Raw genomic sequence first — 18,654 nt, 5'->3', positions numbered from 1 at the left:
AGAGACAGAGCGAGAGAGACGCACGCACAGATGGGAAGCGGGGGGTTGGAGGCAGGCCAGGCTGTGAGAAAGGCAGAGCAGGAGAGAGGTTAAGAGATAAGGAGGGAAATAGGGGTTATAGGAGGTTACAGAGATAGGGATAAAGGGGTGTTGGGACTGGAGGAGGTTAGAGATAGGGATGAAGACGTATAGGGGCTGGAGGAAGTTACTGAAGTAGGTAGGCTATGTAGGGGTTTGAAAGATGAGGGCTTTAACATTGAGGGGCTGCGGGACCAGGTGCCAGTGTAGGTCAGAGAGTCAGAGGGGATGAGATGACAACCTGGCTGCTGTATGTCAATGTGTTCAACAGTTACGCATACTCAGACACTGACTCCACCCCCCTACCTCCCCCCCACCCACCCCCTCCCCCCCACCTTCCCCACCCCCACCTTCCCCCCCCACACCTCCCCCACCCCCACCTTCCCCCCCAACCTTACCCCCCACCACCCTACCTCCTCCCACCTTCCCCCCCCATCCCCACCTTCCCCACCCCCTCCCCCCCACCCCCACCTTCCCCCCCACCTTCCCCCCCTTCCCCTCCCACCTCCCCCCCAACATTCCCCCCACCACCCCACCCCGCCACCTTCACCCCCACCCCCCCCCCCACCCCCCCTCCCCCCCACCTTCCCCACGCCCACCATCCCCCCCCACCTTCCCCACCCCCACCTTCCCCCCCCCACCTCCCCCCCCACCTTCCCCACCCCCACCTTCCCCACCCCCACCTTCCCCCCCCCACCTCCCCCCCCACCTTCCCCACCCCCACCTTCCCCCCCCCCCACCTTCCCCCCCCCCCACCTTCCCCCCCCCCACCTTCCCCACCCCCACCTTCCCCCCCCCACCCAGTACATATATCAACTCTGCTCCACTTCCTTACTGTGCAGCAGTTATCAGTTGAACAGGACCATTCGACAATTATTAAATTATTATCAGGCAGTGGACCTCCAATATTATTGAACAGCGCTGAGAGCGTGCTGCACTGTCAGAGGGTCAGCACTGAGGGAGTGCTGCACTGTCAGAGGGTCAGTACTGAGGGAGTGCTGCACTGTCAGAGGGTCAGTACTGAGGGAGTGCTGCACTGTCAGAGGGTCAGTACTGAGAGAGTGCAGCACTGTCAGAGGGTCAGTACTGAGGGAGTGCTGCACTGTCAGAGGGTCAGTACTGAGAGAGTGCAGCACTGTCAGAGGGTCTGTACTGAGGGAGTGCTGCACTGTCAGAGGGTCAGTGCTGAGGGAGTACCACACTGTCAGATGGTCAGTACTGAGGGAGTGCTGCACTGTCAGAGGGTCAGTACTGAGGGAGTGCCGCGCTGTCAGTCAGTACTGAGAGAGTGCCGCACTGTCAGAGGGTCAGTACTGAGGGAGTGCCGCACTGTCAGAGGGTCAGTACTGAGGGAGCGCCTCACTTTCAGAGGGTCAGTACTGAGGGACTGGTGCACTGTCAGAGGGTCAGTACTGAGGGAGTGCCGCGCTGTCAGAGTCAGTACTGAGAGAGTGCTGCACTGTCAGAGGGTCTGTACTGAGGGAGCGCCTCACTGTCAGAGGGTCAGTACTGAGGGAGTGCCGCGCTGTCAGAGTCAGTACTGAGAGAGTGCTGCACTGTCAGAGGGTCTGTACTGAGGGAGCGCCTCACTGTCAGAGGGTCAGTACTGAGGGAGTGCTGCACTGTCAGAGGGTCAGTACTGAGGGAGTGCCGCGCTGTCAGAGGGTCAGGACTGAGGGAATGCTGCACTGTCAGAGGGTCTGTACTGAGGGAGTGCTGCACTGTCAGAGGGTCAGTACTGAGGGAGTGCTGCACTGTCAGAGGGTCAGTACTGAGGGAGTGCCACACTGTCAGAGGGTCAGTACTGAGGGAGTGCTGCACTGTCAGAGAGTCAATACTGAGGGAGAGCCTCACTGTCAGAGTCAGTACTGAGCAAGTGCTGCACTGTCAGAGGGTCAGTACTGAGGGAGTGCTGCACTGTCAGAAGGTCAGGACTGCGAGAGTGCTGCACTGTCAGAGGGTCAGGACTGAGCGAGCGCAGCACTGTCAGAGTCAGTACTGAGCAAGTGCTGCACTGTCAGAGGGTCAGTACTGAGGGAGTGCTGCACTGTCAGAGGATCAGTACTGAGGGAGCGCAGCACTGTCAGATGATCAGGACTGAGGGAGAGCTGCACTGTCAGAGGGTCAGTACTGAGGGAGTGCTGCACTGTCAGAGGGTCAGTACTGAGGAAGTGCCGCGCTGTCAGAGTCAGTACTGAGAGAGTGCCGCACTGTCAGAGGGTCAGTACTGAGGGAGTGACGCACTGTCAGAGGGTCAGTACTGGGGGAGCGCCTCACTGTCAGAGGGTCAGTACTGAGGGACTGCTGCACTGTCAGAGGGTCAGTACTGAGGGAGTGCTGCACTGTCAGAGAGTCAATACTGAGGGAGAGCCTCACTGTCAGAGGGTCAGTACTGGGGGAGTGCTGCACTGTCAGAGGGCAAGTACTGAGGGAGTGCCGCACTGTCAGAGGGCAAGTACTGAGGGAGTGCCGCACTGTCAGAGGGTAAGTACTGGGGGACTGCTGCACTGTCAGAGGGTCAGTACTGAGGGAGTGCCGTACTGTCAGAGGGTCAGTACTGAGGGAGTGCCGCACTGTCAGAGGGTCAGAACTGGAGAAGTGCTGCACTGTCAGAGGGTCAGTACTGAGGGAGTGCCCCACTGTCAGAGGGTCAGTACTGTGGGAGTGCTGCACTGTCAGAGGGTCAGTACTGAGGGAGCACAGCATTGCCAGAGGATCAGTAATGAGGGAGCGCTGCACTGTCAGAGGATCAGTACTGAGGGAGTGCTGCACTGTCAGAGGATCAGTACTGAGGGAGTGCCCCACTGTCAGAGGATCAGTACTGAGGGAGTGCTGCACTGTCAGAGGGTCAGTACTGAGGGAGCACAGCATTGCCAGAGGATCAATACTGAGGGAGCGCTGCACTGTCAGAGGGACAGTACTGAGGGAGTGCCGCACTGTCAGAGGGTCAGAACTGGGGGAGCGCAGCATTGTCAGAGGGTCAGTACTGGGGGAGTATTACAGATGTCAATATATCAGCTCTTTCACTCACTTTCACCAACATGTCAGCCAAATGCATGTCCTTAGCATTTTGAGCCAGCACCTGTGAGAGAGCCTGAACATACCAGGAGCCTTTCCGTGTGTTTCTCAAGGCAGTTGTACCTGTGGAGCGAGAGAACACATTCACTGTTAGTGAGGGAGTGAATCAGCCCGGGTTCCGGCTCCTGATCCCTGTCCAGTGACCCTGGGTTAGAGAGGGGGTGAATCAGCCCGGGTTCCTGCTCCTGATCCCTGGCCAGTGACCCTGGGTTAGGGAGGGGGTGAATCAGCCCGGGTTCCTGCTCCTGATCCCTGTCCAGTGACCCTGGGTTAGGGAGGGGGTGAATCAGTCCGGGTTCCTGCTCCTGACCTCTGTCCAGTGACCCTGGGTTAGGGAGGGGGTGAATCAGTCCGGGTTCCTGCTCCTGATCCCTGTCCAGTGACCCTGGGTTAGGGAGGGGGTGAATCAGTCCGGGTTCCTGCTCCTGATCCCTGTCCGCGACCTCTGGGTTAGGGAGGGGGTGAATCAGTCCGGGTTCCTGCTCCTGATCCCTGTCCAGTGACCCTGGGTTAGGGAAGGGGGTAAATCAGTCCGGGCTCCTGATCCTGATCCCTGTCCAGTGACCCCTGGGTTAGGGAGGGGGTGAATCAGCCCGGGTTCCTGCTCCTGATCCCTGTCCAGTGACCCTGGGTTAGAGAGGGGGTGAATCAGTCCGGATTCCTGCTCCTGATCCCTGTCCAATGACCCTGGGTTAGGGAGGGGGTGAATCAGTCCGGGTTCCTGCTCCTGATCCCTGTCCCTGTCCAGTGACCCATAGGTTAGGGAGGGGGTGAATCAGTCCGGGTTCCTGCTCCTGATCCCTGTCCAGTGACCCTGGGTTAGAGAGGGGGTGAATCGGTCCGGGTTCCTGCTCCTGATCCCTGTCCAGTGACCCTGGGTTAAGGAGGAGTGAACGAGCCCGGGTTCCTGCTCCTGATCCCTGTCCAGCGACCCTGGGTTAGGGAGGGGGTGAATCATCCTGGGTTCCTGCTCCTGATCCCTGTCCAGTGACCCTGGGTTAGGGAGGGGGTGAATCAGCCCGGGTTCCTGCTCCTGATCCCTGGCCAGTGACCCCTGGGTTAGGGAGGGGGTGAATCAGCCCGGGTTCCTGCTCCTGATCGCTGTCCAGTGACCCTGGGTTAGGGAGGGAGTGAATCAGTCCGGGTTCCTGCTCCTGATCCCTGTCCAGTGACCCTGGGTTAAGGAGGAGTGAATCAGCCCGGGTTCCTGCTCCTGATCCCTGTCCAGCGACCCTGGGTTAGGGAGGGGGTGAATCATCCTGGGTTCCTGCTCCTGATCCCTGTCCAGTGACCCTGGGTTAGGGAGGGGGTGAATCAGCCCGGGTTCCTGCTCCTGATCCCTGTCCAGTGACCCCTGGGTTAGGGAGGGGGTGAATCAGTCCGGGTTCCTGCTCCTGATCGCTGTCCAGTGACCCTGGGTTAGGGAGGGAGTGAATCAGTCCAGGTTCCTGCTCCTGATCCCTGTCCAGTGACCCTGGGTTAGGGAGGGAGTGAATCAGTCCGGGTTCCTGCTCCTGGTCCCTGTCCAGTGACCCCTGGGTTAGGGAGGGGGTGAATCAGCCCGGGTTCCTGCTCCTGATCCCTGTCCAGTGACCCTGGGTTAGGGAGGTGGTGAATCAGCCCGGGTTCCTGCTCCTGATCCCTGTCCAGAATGAATCAGCCCGGGTTCCTGCTCCAGATCCCTGGCCAGAGTGAACCAGCCCGGGTTCCTGCTCGGGATCCCTGGCCAGAGTGAACCAGCCCGGGTTCTGCTCCTGATTCCTGTCCAGTGATCCCTGGGTTTGGGTGGAGGTGAATCAGCCCGGCTTCTGCTCCCGATCTAGTGATCCCTGGGTTATGGCGGGTGTGAATCAGCCCGGGTTCCTGCTCCTGACCTCTGTCCAGTGACCCTGGGTTAGGGAGGGGGTGAATCAGTCCGGGTTCCTGCTCCTGACCTCTGTCCAGTGACCCTGGGTTAGGGAGGGGGTGAATCAGTCCGGGTTCCTGCTCCTGATCCCTGTCCAGTGACCCTGGGTTAGGGAGGGGGTGAATCAGTCCGGGTTCCTGCTCCTGATCCCTGTCCGCGACCTCTGGGTTAGGGAGGGGGTGAATCAGTCCGGGTTCCTGCTCCTGATCCCTGTCCAGTGACCCTGGGTAAGGGAAGGGGGTAAATCAGTCCGGGCTCCTGATCCTGATCCCTGTCCAGTGACCCCTGGGTTAGGGAGGGGGTGAATCAGCCCGGGTTCCTGCTCCTGATCCCTGTCCAGTGACCCTGGGTTAGAGAGGGGGTGAATCAGTCCGGATTCCTGCTCCTGATCCCTGTCCAATGACCCTGGGTTAGGGAGGGGGTGAATCAGTCCGGGTTCCTGCTCCTGATCCCTGTCCCTGTCCAGTGACCCATAGGTTAGGGAGGGGGTGAATCAGTCCGGGTTCCTGCTCCTGATCCCTGTCCAGTGACCCTGGGTTAGAGAGGGGGTGAATCGGTCCGGGTTACTGCTCCTGATCCCTGTCCAGTGACCCTGGGTTAAGGAGGAGTGAACCAGCCCGGGTTCCTGCTCCTGATCCCTGTCCAGCGACCCTGGGTTAGGGAGGGGGTGAATCATCCTGGGTTCCTGCTCCTGATCCCTGTCCAGTGACCCTGGGTTAGGGAGGGGGTGAATCAGCCCGGGTTCCTGCTCCTGATCCCTGGCCAGTGACCCCTGGGTTAGGGAGGGGGTGAATCAGCCCGGGTTCCTGCTCCTGATCGCTGTCCAGTGACCCTGGGTTAGGGAGGGAGTGAATCAGTCCGGGTTCCTGCTCCTGATCCCTGTCCAGTGACCCTGGGTTAAGGAGGAGTGAATCAGCCCGGGTTCCTGCTCCTGATCCCTGTCCAGCGACCCTGGGTTAGGGAGGGGGTGAATCATCCTGGGTTCCTGCTCCTGATCCCTGTCCAGTGACCCTGGGTTAGGGAGGGGGTGAATCAGCCCGGGTTCCTGCTCCTGATCCCTGTCCAGTGACCCCTGGGTTAGGGAGGGGGTGAATCAGTCCGGGTTCCTGCTCCTGATCGCTGTCCAGTGACCCTGGGTTAGGGACGGAGTGAATCAGTCCGGGTTCCTGCTCCTGATCCCTGTCCAGTGACCCCTGGGTTAGGGAGGGGGTGAATCAGCCCGGGTTCCTGCTCCTGATCCCTGTCCAGTGACCCTGGGTTAGGGAGGTGGTGAATCAGCCCGGGTTCCTGCTCCTGATCCCTGTCCAGAATGAATCAGCCCGGGTTCCTGCTCCAGATCCCTGGCCAGAGTGAACCAGCCCGGGTTCCTGCTCCGGATCCCTGGCCAGAGTGAACCAGCCCGGGTTCTGCTCCTGATCCCTGTCCAGTGATCCCTGGGTTTGGGAGGAGGTGAATCAGCCCGGCTTCTGCTCCTGATCTAGTGATCCCTGGGTTATGGCGGGGGTGAATCTGCCCGGGTTCCTGCTACTTATCCCTGTCCAGTGAATCCTGGGTTTGGGAGGGGGGAGTGAATCAGTCCAGGTTCCTGCTCCTGATCCCTGTCCAGTGACCCCTGGGTTAGGGAGGGGGAGTGAATCAGTCCGGGTTCCTGCTCCAGATCCCTGTCCAGTGACCCCTGGGTTAGGGAGGGGGTGAATCAGTCCGGGTTCCAGCTCCTGATTCCTGTCCAGTGACCCCTGGGTTAGGGATGGGGAGTGAATCAGTCCGGGTTCCTGCTCCTGATCTCTGTCCAGTGACCCCTGGTTTGGGAGGGTGAGTGAATCAGTCCGGGTTCCTGCTCCTGATCCCTGTCCAGTGATACCTGGGTTTGGGAGGAGGTGAATCAGTCCGGGTTCCTGCTCCTGATCCCTGTCCAGTGACCCTGGGTTAGGGAGGGGGTGAATCAGCCCGGGTTCCTGCTCCAGATCCCTGTCCAGTGATCCCTGGGTTCGGGAGGAGCTAAATCAGCCCGGGTTCCTGCTCCTGATCCCTGTCCAGTGACCCTGGGTTAGGGAAGGGGTGAATCAGCCCGGGTTCCTGCTCCTGATCCCTGTCCAGTGACTCTGGGATAGGGAGGGGGAGTGAATCAGTCCGGGGTCCTGCTCCTGATCCCTGTCCAGTGAACCCTGGGTTATGGAGGGGGGCGAATCAGTGCAGGTTCCTGCTCCTGATCCCTGTCCAGTGACCCCTGGGTTAGGGAGGGGGGATGAATCAGTCCGGATTCCAGCTCCTGATCCCTGTCCGGTGACCCCTGAGTTCGGGAGGAGGTGAATCAGCCCGGGTTCCTGCTCCTGATCCCTGACCAGTGACCCTTGGTTTGGGAGGGGGTGAATCAGCCCGGGTTCCTGCTCCTGATCCCTGTCCAGTGACCCCTGGGTTAGGGAGGGGGTGAATCAGTCCGGATTCCAGCTCCTGATCCATGTCCGGTGACCCCGGAGTTCGGGAGGAGGTGAAGCTGCACGGGTTTCTGCTCCTGATCCAGTGATCCCTGGGTTAGGGAGGGGGTGAATCAGTCCGGGTTCCTGCTCCTGATCCCTGTCTGGTGACCCTTGGGATAGGGAGGGGGTGAATTAGCCCGGGTTCCTGCTCCTGATCCCTGTCCAGTCACCCTGGGTTAGGGAGGGCGTGAATCAGCCCGGGCTCCTGCTCCTGATCCCTGTCTGGTGACCCTTGGGATCGGGAGGGGGTGAATCAGCCCGGGTTCCTGCTCCTGATCCCTGTCCAGTGATTCCTGGGTTCGGGAGGAGGTGAATCAGCCCGGGTTCCTGCTCCTGATCCTTGTCCAGTGATCCTTGGGTTCGGGAGGAGGTGAATCATCCCGGGTTCCTGCTCCTGATCCAGTGATTCCTGGGTTAGGGAGGGATGAATCAGCCCGGCTCCTTCTGTTAGTATATTACCTTTCAAACATGCATAGCCACAGATGCTATCGGATCGCGTTGGCAGTTTAACCCTGAGAGTATCCTCTCTCCCTGCGTCACTCTGTTCACAGCCCGGGGAGTTTGAGCGTTCCTTTCCATCTTGCAGATCCACACCACTGTCTGTCTGGTCTAAAACACACACAAAACCAGCCTCAGTCAGCGAACGCTGCACACGAGAGCAAGATAGAGATTGATATAGAAAGGCAGAGAGAGTTGGGGGAGTGGGGTTCAGGAGACTGGACGGGGAAAGGGAGTGAGGTAATGAGATGGGTCTGGCAAGGGGGCACAACAAGAGAGACATGCGTTTGGACATACACGCAGATACCAGTGCAGAGACACACCTGCAAAGAAAGAGACACTGACGTACGCGCACAGATACAGACACACACACGTGTACAGGTTCAGACACACACACAGGCTTACAGTCACATACACACAGATGTACAGACACACACACACACAGATGTACAGACACACACACACAGGTGTAGACACACACACGGGCATACAGGCACACGCATGTGCATACACACACACGTGCAGACACACGTACTTACACACACACGTCTGCATAGACACACGTGCATAGGCACACACATGCATACAGACACATGTGCATAGACACACGTGCCAACTCACAAGTGCATAGACACTTGCGTACAAACACATGTGCATAGACACACGTGTACATACAGACACACCCTGAGATACACACACACAGACGCAGAGACACACAGACACACACAGATGCACAGACATACACATAGACACACGCACGCAGAGACACACACATGCAAAGACTCACACATGCAAAACACACACATGCAGACAAAGATTAAGACAAACCTCCACGACAAGCCTGGATGAAGAACATTTTTGGTTTGTTTTGGAGTTGGGGACAGTTGTCATTGTCGAACAGGCGGAAGATATCCTGGATCTGGAAGAGAAACATTCAGAGATTTTTATTTATACATTCACGGTGATGTGGGTGTCGCTGGCTCAGCCCAGCATTTATTCCCTATCTCTAACTGCCCCTCGGGAAGGTGGTCCTGAGCCACCATCTTGAACTACTGCAGTGTGTGTGGTGTAGGTACACCCACAGTGCTGTTAGGGTGGGAGGTCCAGGATTCTGACCCAGGGACGGTGAAGGAACGGCCGATGTATTTCCAAGTCAGGATGGTGAGTGACTTGGAGGGGAACTTGCAGGCGGTGGTGTTCCCCATGTGTCTGCTGCCCCTTGTCCTTCTAGATGGTAGAGGTGGCTGGTTTGGAACGTGCTGCTGAAGGAACCCCGGCGAGTCGCTGCTGTGCATCTTTTAGCCGGTACACACAGCTGCCTCTGGGCGTCGGTGGTGGAGGGACTGAATGTTTGTGGTTAGCGTGTCAATCAAACGGGGCTGCTTTGACCTGGATAGTGTCGAGCTTCGAGAATGTTGTTGGGAGCCGCACTCATCCAGGCAAGTGGAGAGTATCCCATCACACTCCCAACCTGTGTCCTTGTAGATGGTGGACAGGCTTCGGGGGAACTCTCCACAGGATTCCCAGCCTCTGACCTGCTCTTGCAGCCACCGTATTTATATGGCTGGTGCCAGTTCAGTTTCTGAGATTGTGAGGAAGGTACAGACAGGGCCAAGGCTGGAAGAGGTGCATTGAAGTCACCCCTGGCTTGTACCCCTTCCAGACCTCTGGCCAAGATAAAATCCCTAATCCTTGGGTGGGCCGGGGGGGGGCCTCACTCTGAACCCACACTCTCCCTGCCCCACTGGTCACTCCACCTTGTACCTCTCAGGACCCCCACACCCGACGCTCCACCCTACCTGCAGGAGTTCACCGTCAGATCCGTAGACTGCCCCCTCCACTCCGTGGGAGAGGACGGCCACAACGCACGAGTCCACAGAACGATGGTCCGGCTGGGCGGCAAATCTCACCAACTCTCCGTGCATTACCTGCAGAGAGAATTGAGGGGGGGTGGGGGCGGAGGTGGGTGGGACAAGAAGGGGGAGGCGAGAGGGAGAAGGGGGGAGGGGACGAGAAGTGGGGGCGAGAAGAGGGCGGCGAGAAGAGGAGGGTGCCAATGCGGAGGAGGAGTGGTAAGAAGGGGGAGGGGCAAGAAGGGGGAGGGGTGAGAAGGGGGGAGCGAGAAGCGGGAGTGAAATGAAGCAGAAGGATTGAAATGGGGAGGTGAGAGAAGGGGACTGTCAGAGGGTCAGTACACCACTCCTCACGCCTCAGGCCCGCCCCCTCACACCACCCCCCAGGCCTCAGACCCCCCCTCACCACTCCCCACACCTCAGCCCCCCTCACACCACTCCCCACGCCTCAGCCCCCCCCACCCCCTTTAACACTCCCCGTGCCTCAGCCCCGCTCACACCACTCCAAGCGCCTCAGCCCTCCCCCACACCACTGCCCACGCCTCAGAACCCCCCCCCCATGCCACTCCCCACACCTCAGCCCCCCCCATTCCACTCCCCACGCCTCAGCACACCCCCCTCCTCAGTCCCCACGCATCAGGCCCCCCTCACACCACTCCCCACGCCTCAGCCTTCCCTCACACCACCCCGCACGCCCCAGCCCACCCCTCACACCACTCCTCAGCCCCCCTCACAACACAACTCCCGCCTCAGCCCCCCCTCATACCACTCCCCACGCCTCAGCCCCCCTCACACCACTCCCCATGCCTCAGCCCCCCCTCACACCACTCCCCACACCTCAGTCCCCACTCACATTACTCCCCACGCCTCAGACACCCCCTCACACCACTCCCCATGCCTCAGCCCCCTTCACACCACTCCCCATGCCTCAGGCCCACCCTCACACCACCCCCCGCGCCTCAGACCCCCCCTCACCACCCCCCGCTCACTCCACCCCTCCGACCCCCCTCACACCACCCCACCAAGCCTCAGCCCCCCCTCACAACACTCCCCACCCCTCAGCCCCCCCCACCACTCCCCATGCCTCAGCCCCGCCTCACACCACACCTCACGCCTCAGCCCCCCCTTCAACACTCCACATGCCTTAGCCCTCCCCACACCACCCCCCACGCCTCAGAACCCCCCCCTCACCACTCCCCACACCGTAGCCACCCCTCACACCACTCCCCACGCCTCAGCCCCCCCTCACACCAGTCCCCACGCCTCAGCCCCCCTCACACCACTCCCCACACCGTAGCCACCCCTCACACCACTCCCCACGCCTCAGCCTCCCTCACACCACTCCCCATGCCTCAGCCCTCCCTTCACACCACTCCCCACGCCTCAGCCCCCCTCACACCACTCCCCACACCGTAGCCACCCCTCACACCACTCCCCACGCCTCAGCCCCCCTCACACCACTCCCCACGCCACAGCCCCACCTCACACCACTCCCCACGCTTCAGCCCCCCCTCACACCACTCCCCACGCCTCAGCCCCCCCTCACACCACTCCCCACGCCTCAGCCCTCCCTTCACAACACTCCCCACGCCTCAGCCCCCCTCACACCACTCCCCACGCTTCAGCCCCCCCTCACACCACTCCCCACGCCTCAGCCCCCCCTCACACCACTCCCCACGCCTCAGCCCTCCCTTCACAACACTCCCCACGCCTCAGCCCCCCCTCACACCACTCCCCACGCCTCAGCCCTCCCTTCACAACACTCCCCACGCCTCAGCCCCCCTCACACCACTCCCCACGCCTCAGGCCCCCCTCACACCACTCCCCACGCTTCAGCCCCCCCTCACACCACTCCCCACGCCTCAGCCCCCCCTCACACCACTCCCCACGTCTCAGGCCCCCCTCACACCACTCCCCACGCCTCAGCCCCCCCTCACACCACTCCCCACGATTCAGCCCCCCTCACACCACTCCCCACGCCTCAGCCCCCCCTCACACCACTCCCCACGATTCAGCCCCCCCTCACACCACTCCCCACGCCTCAGCCCCCCCTCACACCACTCCCCACGATTCAGCCCCCCCTCACACCACTCCCCACGCCTCAGCCCCCCCTCACATCACTCCGCATGCCTCAGCCCGCCCTCACATCACTCCCCATGCCTCAGCGCCCCTCACACCACTCCCCACGCCTCAGCCCCCCTCACACCACTCCCCACGCCTCAGCCCCCCCCTCACACCACTCCCCATGCCTCAGCCCCCCCTCACATCACTCCCCACGCCTCAGCCCCCCCTCACATCACTCCGCACGCCTCAGCCCCCCCCTCACACCACTCCCCACGCCTCAGCCCCCCCCTCACATCACTCCGCACGCCTCAGCCCGCCCTCACACCACTCCCCATGCCTCAGCGCCCCTCACACCACTCCCCACGCCTCAGCCCCCCCTCACACCACACCTCACGCCTCAGCCCCCCCTCACACCACTCCCCACGCCTCAGCTCCCCCTCACTCCCCACGCCTCAGCCCCCCCTCACACCCCACGCCTCAGCTCCCCCTTACTCCCCACGCCTCAACTCCCCCTCACTCCCCACGCCTCAGCTCCCCCTCACTCCCCACGCCTCAGCCCCCCTCACACCACTCCCCACTCCTCAGCCCCCCTCACACCACTCCCCACTCCTCAGCCCCCCCTCACACCACTCCCCACGCCTCAGCCCCCCTCACACCACTCCCCATTCCTCAGCCCCCTTCACACCACTCCCCACGCCTCAGCCCCCCCCTCACACCACTCCCCACGTCTCAGGCCCCCCTCACACCACTCCCCACGCCTCAGCCCCCCCCTCACACCACTCCCCACGCCTCAGCCCCCCCTCACACCACTCCCCACGTCTCAGGCCCCCCTCACACCACTCCCCACGTCTCAGGCCCCCCTCACACCACTCCCCACGCCTCAGCCCCCCTCACACCACTCCCCACGCCTCAGCCCACCCCTCACACCACACCTCACGCCTCAGCCCCCCCCTCACACCACTCCCCGCGCCTCAGCCCCCCCTCACACCACTCCGCACGCCTCAGCCCCCCTCACACCACTCCCCACGCCTCAGCCCCCCCTCACATCACTCCCCACGCCTCAGCCCCCCTCACACCACTCCCCACGCCTCAGCCCTCCTCCACACCACACCCCACAGGCCCCCCCTCACACCACTCCGCAGACATCAGTCGCCCCTGACACCACTCTCCACGCTCAGTGCCTCCCGGTTGGTTTGGAAAGGACTCACACCTCTGCACTTTGGTTGTGTAGGGAAAGGATGCTGAATCCCAGATCTTTGAAAAGCTGGGAGAGAACGAGCTGATCAATCTCGCCGCCCTCTCGATCCACAAGGTCGCGAACTCCACCAAAAGTCACATTACTAAGAATGATGGCCAACCCCCTCGGAGAGGACTGCATCCGGTATGACTGGAACAGAGAGAGAGAGACAGAGTGAGAGAGAGAGAGAGTGAGAGGGAGCGAGAGAGAGACAGACAGAGAGAGAGAATGAGTGAGAGAGAATGAGTGAGAGAGAGAAAGAGTGACAGAGTGAGAGACATGAGTGAGACAGAGACGTCGAGAGAGAGAGACGTCGAGACAGAGAGACGTCGAGACATCGAGACCGAGACAGAGAGACATCGAGACAGGGAGACATCGAGACAGAGACATCGAGACAGAGAGACATCGAGACAGAGAGACATCGAGACAGAGAGACATCGAGACAGAAAGACATCGAGACAGAGAGACATCGAGACAGAGAGACATTGAGACAGAGAGACATCGAGACAGAGAGACATCGAGAAAGAGAGACAGAGAGACAGAGACAGAGAGACATCGAGACAGAGAGACATCGAGACAGAGAGACATCGAGACAGAGAGACATTGAGACAGAGAGACATCGAGAAAGAGAGACAGAGAGACAGAGACAGAGAGACATCGAGACAGAGAGACATCGAGACAGAGACATCGAGACAGAGACATCGAGACAGAGAGATATCGAGACAGAGAGACATCGAGACAGAGACATCGAGACAGAGACATCGAGACAGAGAGACAGAGAGACAGAGAGACATCGAGACAGAGAGACATCGAGACATCGAGACATCGAGACATCGAGACATCGAGACATCGAGACAGAGACATCGAGACAGAGACATCGAGACATCTAGACATCGAGACAGAGAGACATCGAGACAGAGAGACATCGAGACAGAGAGACATCGAGACAGAGACATCGAGACAGAGAGACAGAGAGACATCGAGACAGAGAGACATCGAGACAGAGACATCGAGACACAGAGACAGAGAGACAGAGAGACATCGAGACAGAGAGACAGTGAGACATCGAGACAGAGAGACATCGAGACATCGAGACAGAGAGACATCGAGACATCGCGACATCGAGACAGAGAGACAGAGAGACATCGAGACAGAGAGACATCGAGACAGAGAGACATCGAGACATCGAGACATCGAGACAGAGACATCGAGACAGAGAGACATCGAGACATCGAGACATCGAGACAGAGAGACATCGAGACATCGAGACAGAGACATCGAGACAGAGAGACATCGAGACAGAGAGACAGAGAGACATCGAGACATCTAGACATCGAGACATCGAGACTTCTAGACATCGAGACAGAGACATCGAGTCAGAGAGACATCGAGACAGAGAGACAGTGAGACATCGAGACAGAGAGACATCGAGACATCGAGACAGAGAGACATCGAGACAGAGAGACATCGAGACATCGAGACAGAGAGACATCGAGACATCGAGACATCGAGACAGAGGGACAGAGAGACATCGAGACAGAGAGACATCGAGACAGAGAGACATCGAGACAGAGACATCGAGACAGAGACATCGAGACATCTAGACATCGAGACAGAGAGACATCGAGACATCGAGACAGAGAGACATCGAGACATCGAGACATCGAGACAGAGACATCGAGACATCGAGACATCGAGACATCGAGACATCGAGACATCGAGACATCGAGACAGAGACAGAGAGACAGAGAGACATCGAGACAGAGAGACAGTGAGACAGAGAGACAGTGAGACATCGAGACAGAGAGACATCGAGACAGAGAGACATCGAGACATCGAGACAGAGAGACAGAGAGACATCGAGACATCGAGACAGAGAGACATCGAGACAGAGACATCGAGACAGAGAGACATCGAGACAGAGGGACAGAGAGACATCGAGACAGAGAGACATCGAGACAGAGAGACATCGAGACATCGAGACAGAGAGACATCGAGACATCGAGACATCGAGACATCGAGACAGAGAGACAGAGAGACATCGAGACATCGAGACAGAGACATCGAGACAGAGACATCGAGACATCTAGACATCGAGACAGAGAGACATCGAGACAGAGAGACATCGAGACAGAGAGACATCGAGACATCGAGACAGAGACATCGAGACAGAGAGACAGAGAGACATCGAGACAGAGAGACAGTGAGACATCGAGACATCGAGACAGAGAGACATCGAGACAGAGAGACAGAGAGACATCGAGACATCGAGACAGAGACATCGAGACAGAGAGACAGAGAGACATCGAGACAGAGAGACAGTGAGACATCGAGACATCGAGACAGAGAGACATCGAGACATCGAGACAGAGACAGAGAGACAGAGAGACATCGAGACATCGAGACATCGAGACAGAGACAGAGAGACAGAGAGACATCGAGACATCGAGACATCGAGACAGAGACATCGAGACAGAGAGACATCGAGACATCGAGACAGAGACAGAGAGACAGAGAGACAGAGAGACATCGAGACATCGAGACATCGAGACAGAGACATCGAGACAGAGAGACAGAGACATCGAGACAGAGAGACATCGAGACATCGAGACATCGAGACAGAGAGACAGAGAGACATCGCGACATCGCGACATCGAGACATCGAGACAGAGAGACCGAGAGACAGAGAGACAGAGAGACATCGAGACAGAGAGACATCGAGACATCGAGACATCGAGACAGAGACATCGAGACAGAGAGACAGAGAGACATCGAGACAGAGAGACAGTGAGACATCGAGACATCGAGACAGAGAGACATCGAGACATCGAGACATCGAGACAGAGACAGAGAGACAGAGAGACATCGAGACATCGAGACATCGAGACAGAGACATCGAGACAGAGAGACATCGAGACATCGAGACAGAGACAGAGAGACAGAGAGACAGAGAGACATCGAGACATCGAGACATCGAGACATCGAGACAGAGACATCGAGACAGAGAGACAGAGACATCGAGACAGAGAGACATCGAGACATCGAGACATCGAGACAGAGAGACAGAGAGACATCGCGACATCGCGACATCGAGACATCGAGACAGAGAGACCGAGAGACATCGAGACAGAGAGACATCGAGACAGAGAGACATCGAGACAGAGAGACATCGAGACATCGAGACAGAGACATCGAGACATCTAGACATCGAGACAGAGAGACATCGAGACAGAGACATCGAGACAGAGAGACATCGAGACATCGAGACAGAGAGACATCGCGACATCGAGACAGAGAGACATCGAGACAGAGAGACATCGAGACAGAGAGACATCGAGACAGAAAGACATCGAGACAGAGAGACATCGAGACAGAGAGACATCGAGACAGAGAGACATCGAGACAGAGACATCTAGACATCGAGACAGAGAGACATCGAGACAGAGAGACATCGAGACAGAGAGACAGAGAGACATCGAGACATCGAGACAGAGAGACATCGAGACATCGAGACAGAGACATCGAGACAGAGAGACATCGAGACAGAGAGACATCGAGACAGAGAGACATCGAGACAGAGAGACATCGAGACAGAGAGACATCGAGACAGAGACATCTAGACATCGAGACAGAGAGACATCGAGACAGAGAGACAGAGAGACAGAGAGACATCGAGACATCGAGACAGAGAGACATCGAGACATCGAGACAGAGACATCGAGACAGAGAGACATCGAGACATCGAGACAGAGAGACATCGAGATTCGAGACATCGAGACAGAGAGACATCGAGACAGAGAGACATCGAGACAGAGAGACATCGAGACATCGAGACAGAGAGGCATCGAGACAGAGAGACAGAGAGACTTCGAGACAGAGAGACATCGAGACAGAGAGACAGAGAGACAGAGAGACATCGAGACATCGAGACAGAGAGACATCGAGACATCGAGACAGAGAGACAGAGAGACATCGAGACATCGAGACAGAGAGACAGAGAGACATCGAGACAGAGAGACAGTGAGACAGAGAGACATCGAGACAGAGAGACATCGAGACAGAGAGACATCGAGACATCGAGACATCGAGACATCGAGACATCGAGACATCGAGCCATCGAGACATCGAGACATCGAGACATCGAGACATCGAGACAGAGACATCGAGACAGAGAGACATCGAGACATCGAGACATCGAGACAGAGAGACATCGAGACAGAGAGACATCGAGACAGAGAGACATCGAGACAGAGAGATAGAGAGATAGAGAGACATCGAGACATCGAGACAGAGAGACATCGAGACAGAGAGACATCGAGACAGAGAGACATCGAGACAGAGAGACATCGAGACATCGAGACAGAGAGACAGTGAGACATCGAGACAGAGAGACATCGTGACAGAGAGACAGAGAGACATCGAGACATCGAGACATCGAGACAGAGAGACAGAGAGACATCGAGACAGAGACATCGAGACAGAGAGACAGAGAGACATCGAGACAGAGAGACATCGAGACATCGAGACAGAGAGACATCGAGACAGAGAGACATCGAGACAGAGAGACATCGAGACATCGAGACAGAGAGACATCGAGACATCGAGACAGAGAGACACAGAGACATCGAGACAGGGAGACATCGAGACAGAAAGACATCGAGACAGAGACATCGAGACATCGAGACATCGAGACAGAGAGACATCGAGATTCGAGACATCGAGACATCGAGACAGAGAGACATCGAGACAGAGAGACATCGAGACATCGAGACATCGAGACAGAGAGACATCGAGACAGAGAGACATCGAGACAGAGAGACATCGAGACATCGAGACAGAGAGGCATCGAGACAGAGAGACAGAGAGACATCGAGACAGAGAGACATCGAGACAGAGAGACAGAGAGACATCGAGACATCGAGACAGAGAGACATCGAGACATCGAGACATCGAGACATCGAGACATCGAGACAGAGAGACAGAGAGACAGAGAGACAGAGAGACATCGAGACAGAGAGACAGAGAGACAGAGAGACATCGAGACAGAGAGACAGAGAGACAGTGAGACAGAGAGACATCGAGACAGAGAGACATCGAGACAGAGAGACAGAGAGACAGAGAGACATCGAGACATCGAGACATCGAGCCATCGAGACATCGAGACATCGAGACATCGAGACAGAGAGACATCGAGCCATCGAGACATCGAGACAGAGAGACATCGAGACATCGAGACATCGAGACAGAGAGACATCGAGACATCGAGACAGAGAGACAGAGAGACAGAGAGACATCGAGACATCGAGACAGAGAGACAGAGAGACATCGAGACATCGAGACAGAGAGACATCGAGACAGAGAGACATCGAGACAGAGAGATAGAGAGACATCGAGACATCGAGACAGAGAGACATCGAGACAGAGAGACAGAGAGACAGAGAGACAGTGAGACATCGAGACAGA

The 18,654-nt window shown here is 58.0% G+C and overlaps 1 protein-coding gene across 1 annotated transcript in view; it reads right to left on the bottom strand.

Annotated features, from left to right (window-relative positions):
* Positions 1-3,065: 3,065 nt before the first annotated feature.
* The window catches only part of LOC140406312 (caspase-2-like), a gene marked incomplete at its 3' end in the record, with an annotated part of 115,147 nt that continues 99,558 nt past the window's right edge, over positions 3,066-18,654 (bottom strand). Inside the window, exons 5-9 of the mRNA XM_072494426.1 lie at positions 13,165-13,341; positions 9,837-9,965; positions 8,866-8,956; positions 7,999-8,148; positions 3,066-3,219 (exon numbers count right to left, since the gene is read on the bottom strand). Of these exons, the coding sequence (XP_072350527.1) occupies positions 3,066-3,219; positions 7,999-8,148; positions 8,866-8,956; positions 9,837-9,965; positions 13,165-13,341 (701 nt within the window). The remainder of the gene's footprint in view (positions 3,220-7,998; positions 8,149-8,865; positions 8,957-9,836; positions 9,966-13,164; positions 13,342-18,654) is intronic.

This window comes from Scyliorhinus torazame, unplaced genomic scaffold (assembly GCF_047496885.1).
Source record: "Scyliorhinus torazame isolate Kashiwa2021f unplaced genomic scaffold, sScyTor2.1 scaffold_463, whole genome shotgun sequence".
NCBI lineage: Eukaryota > Metazoa > Chordata > Chondrichthyes > Carcharhiniformes > Scyliorhinidae > Scyliorhinus > Scyliorhinus torazame.
Note: the sequence above shows the minus strand (reverse complement) of the source record. Positions and strands in the feature narration are given on the sequence as shown.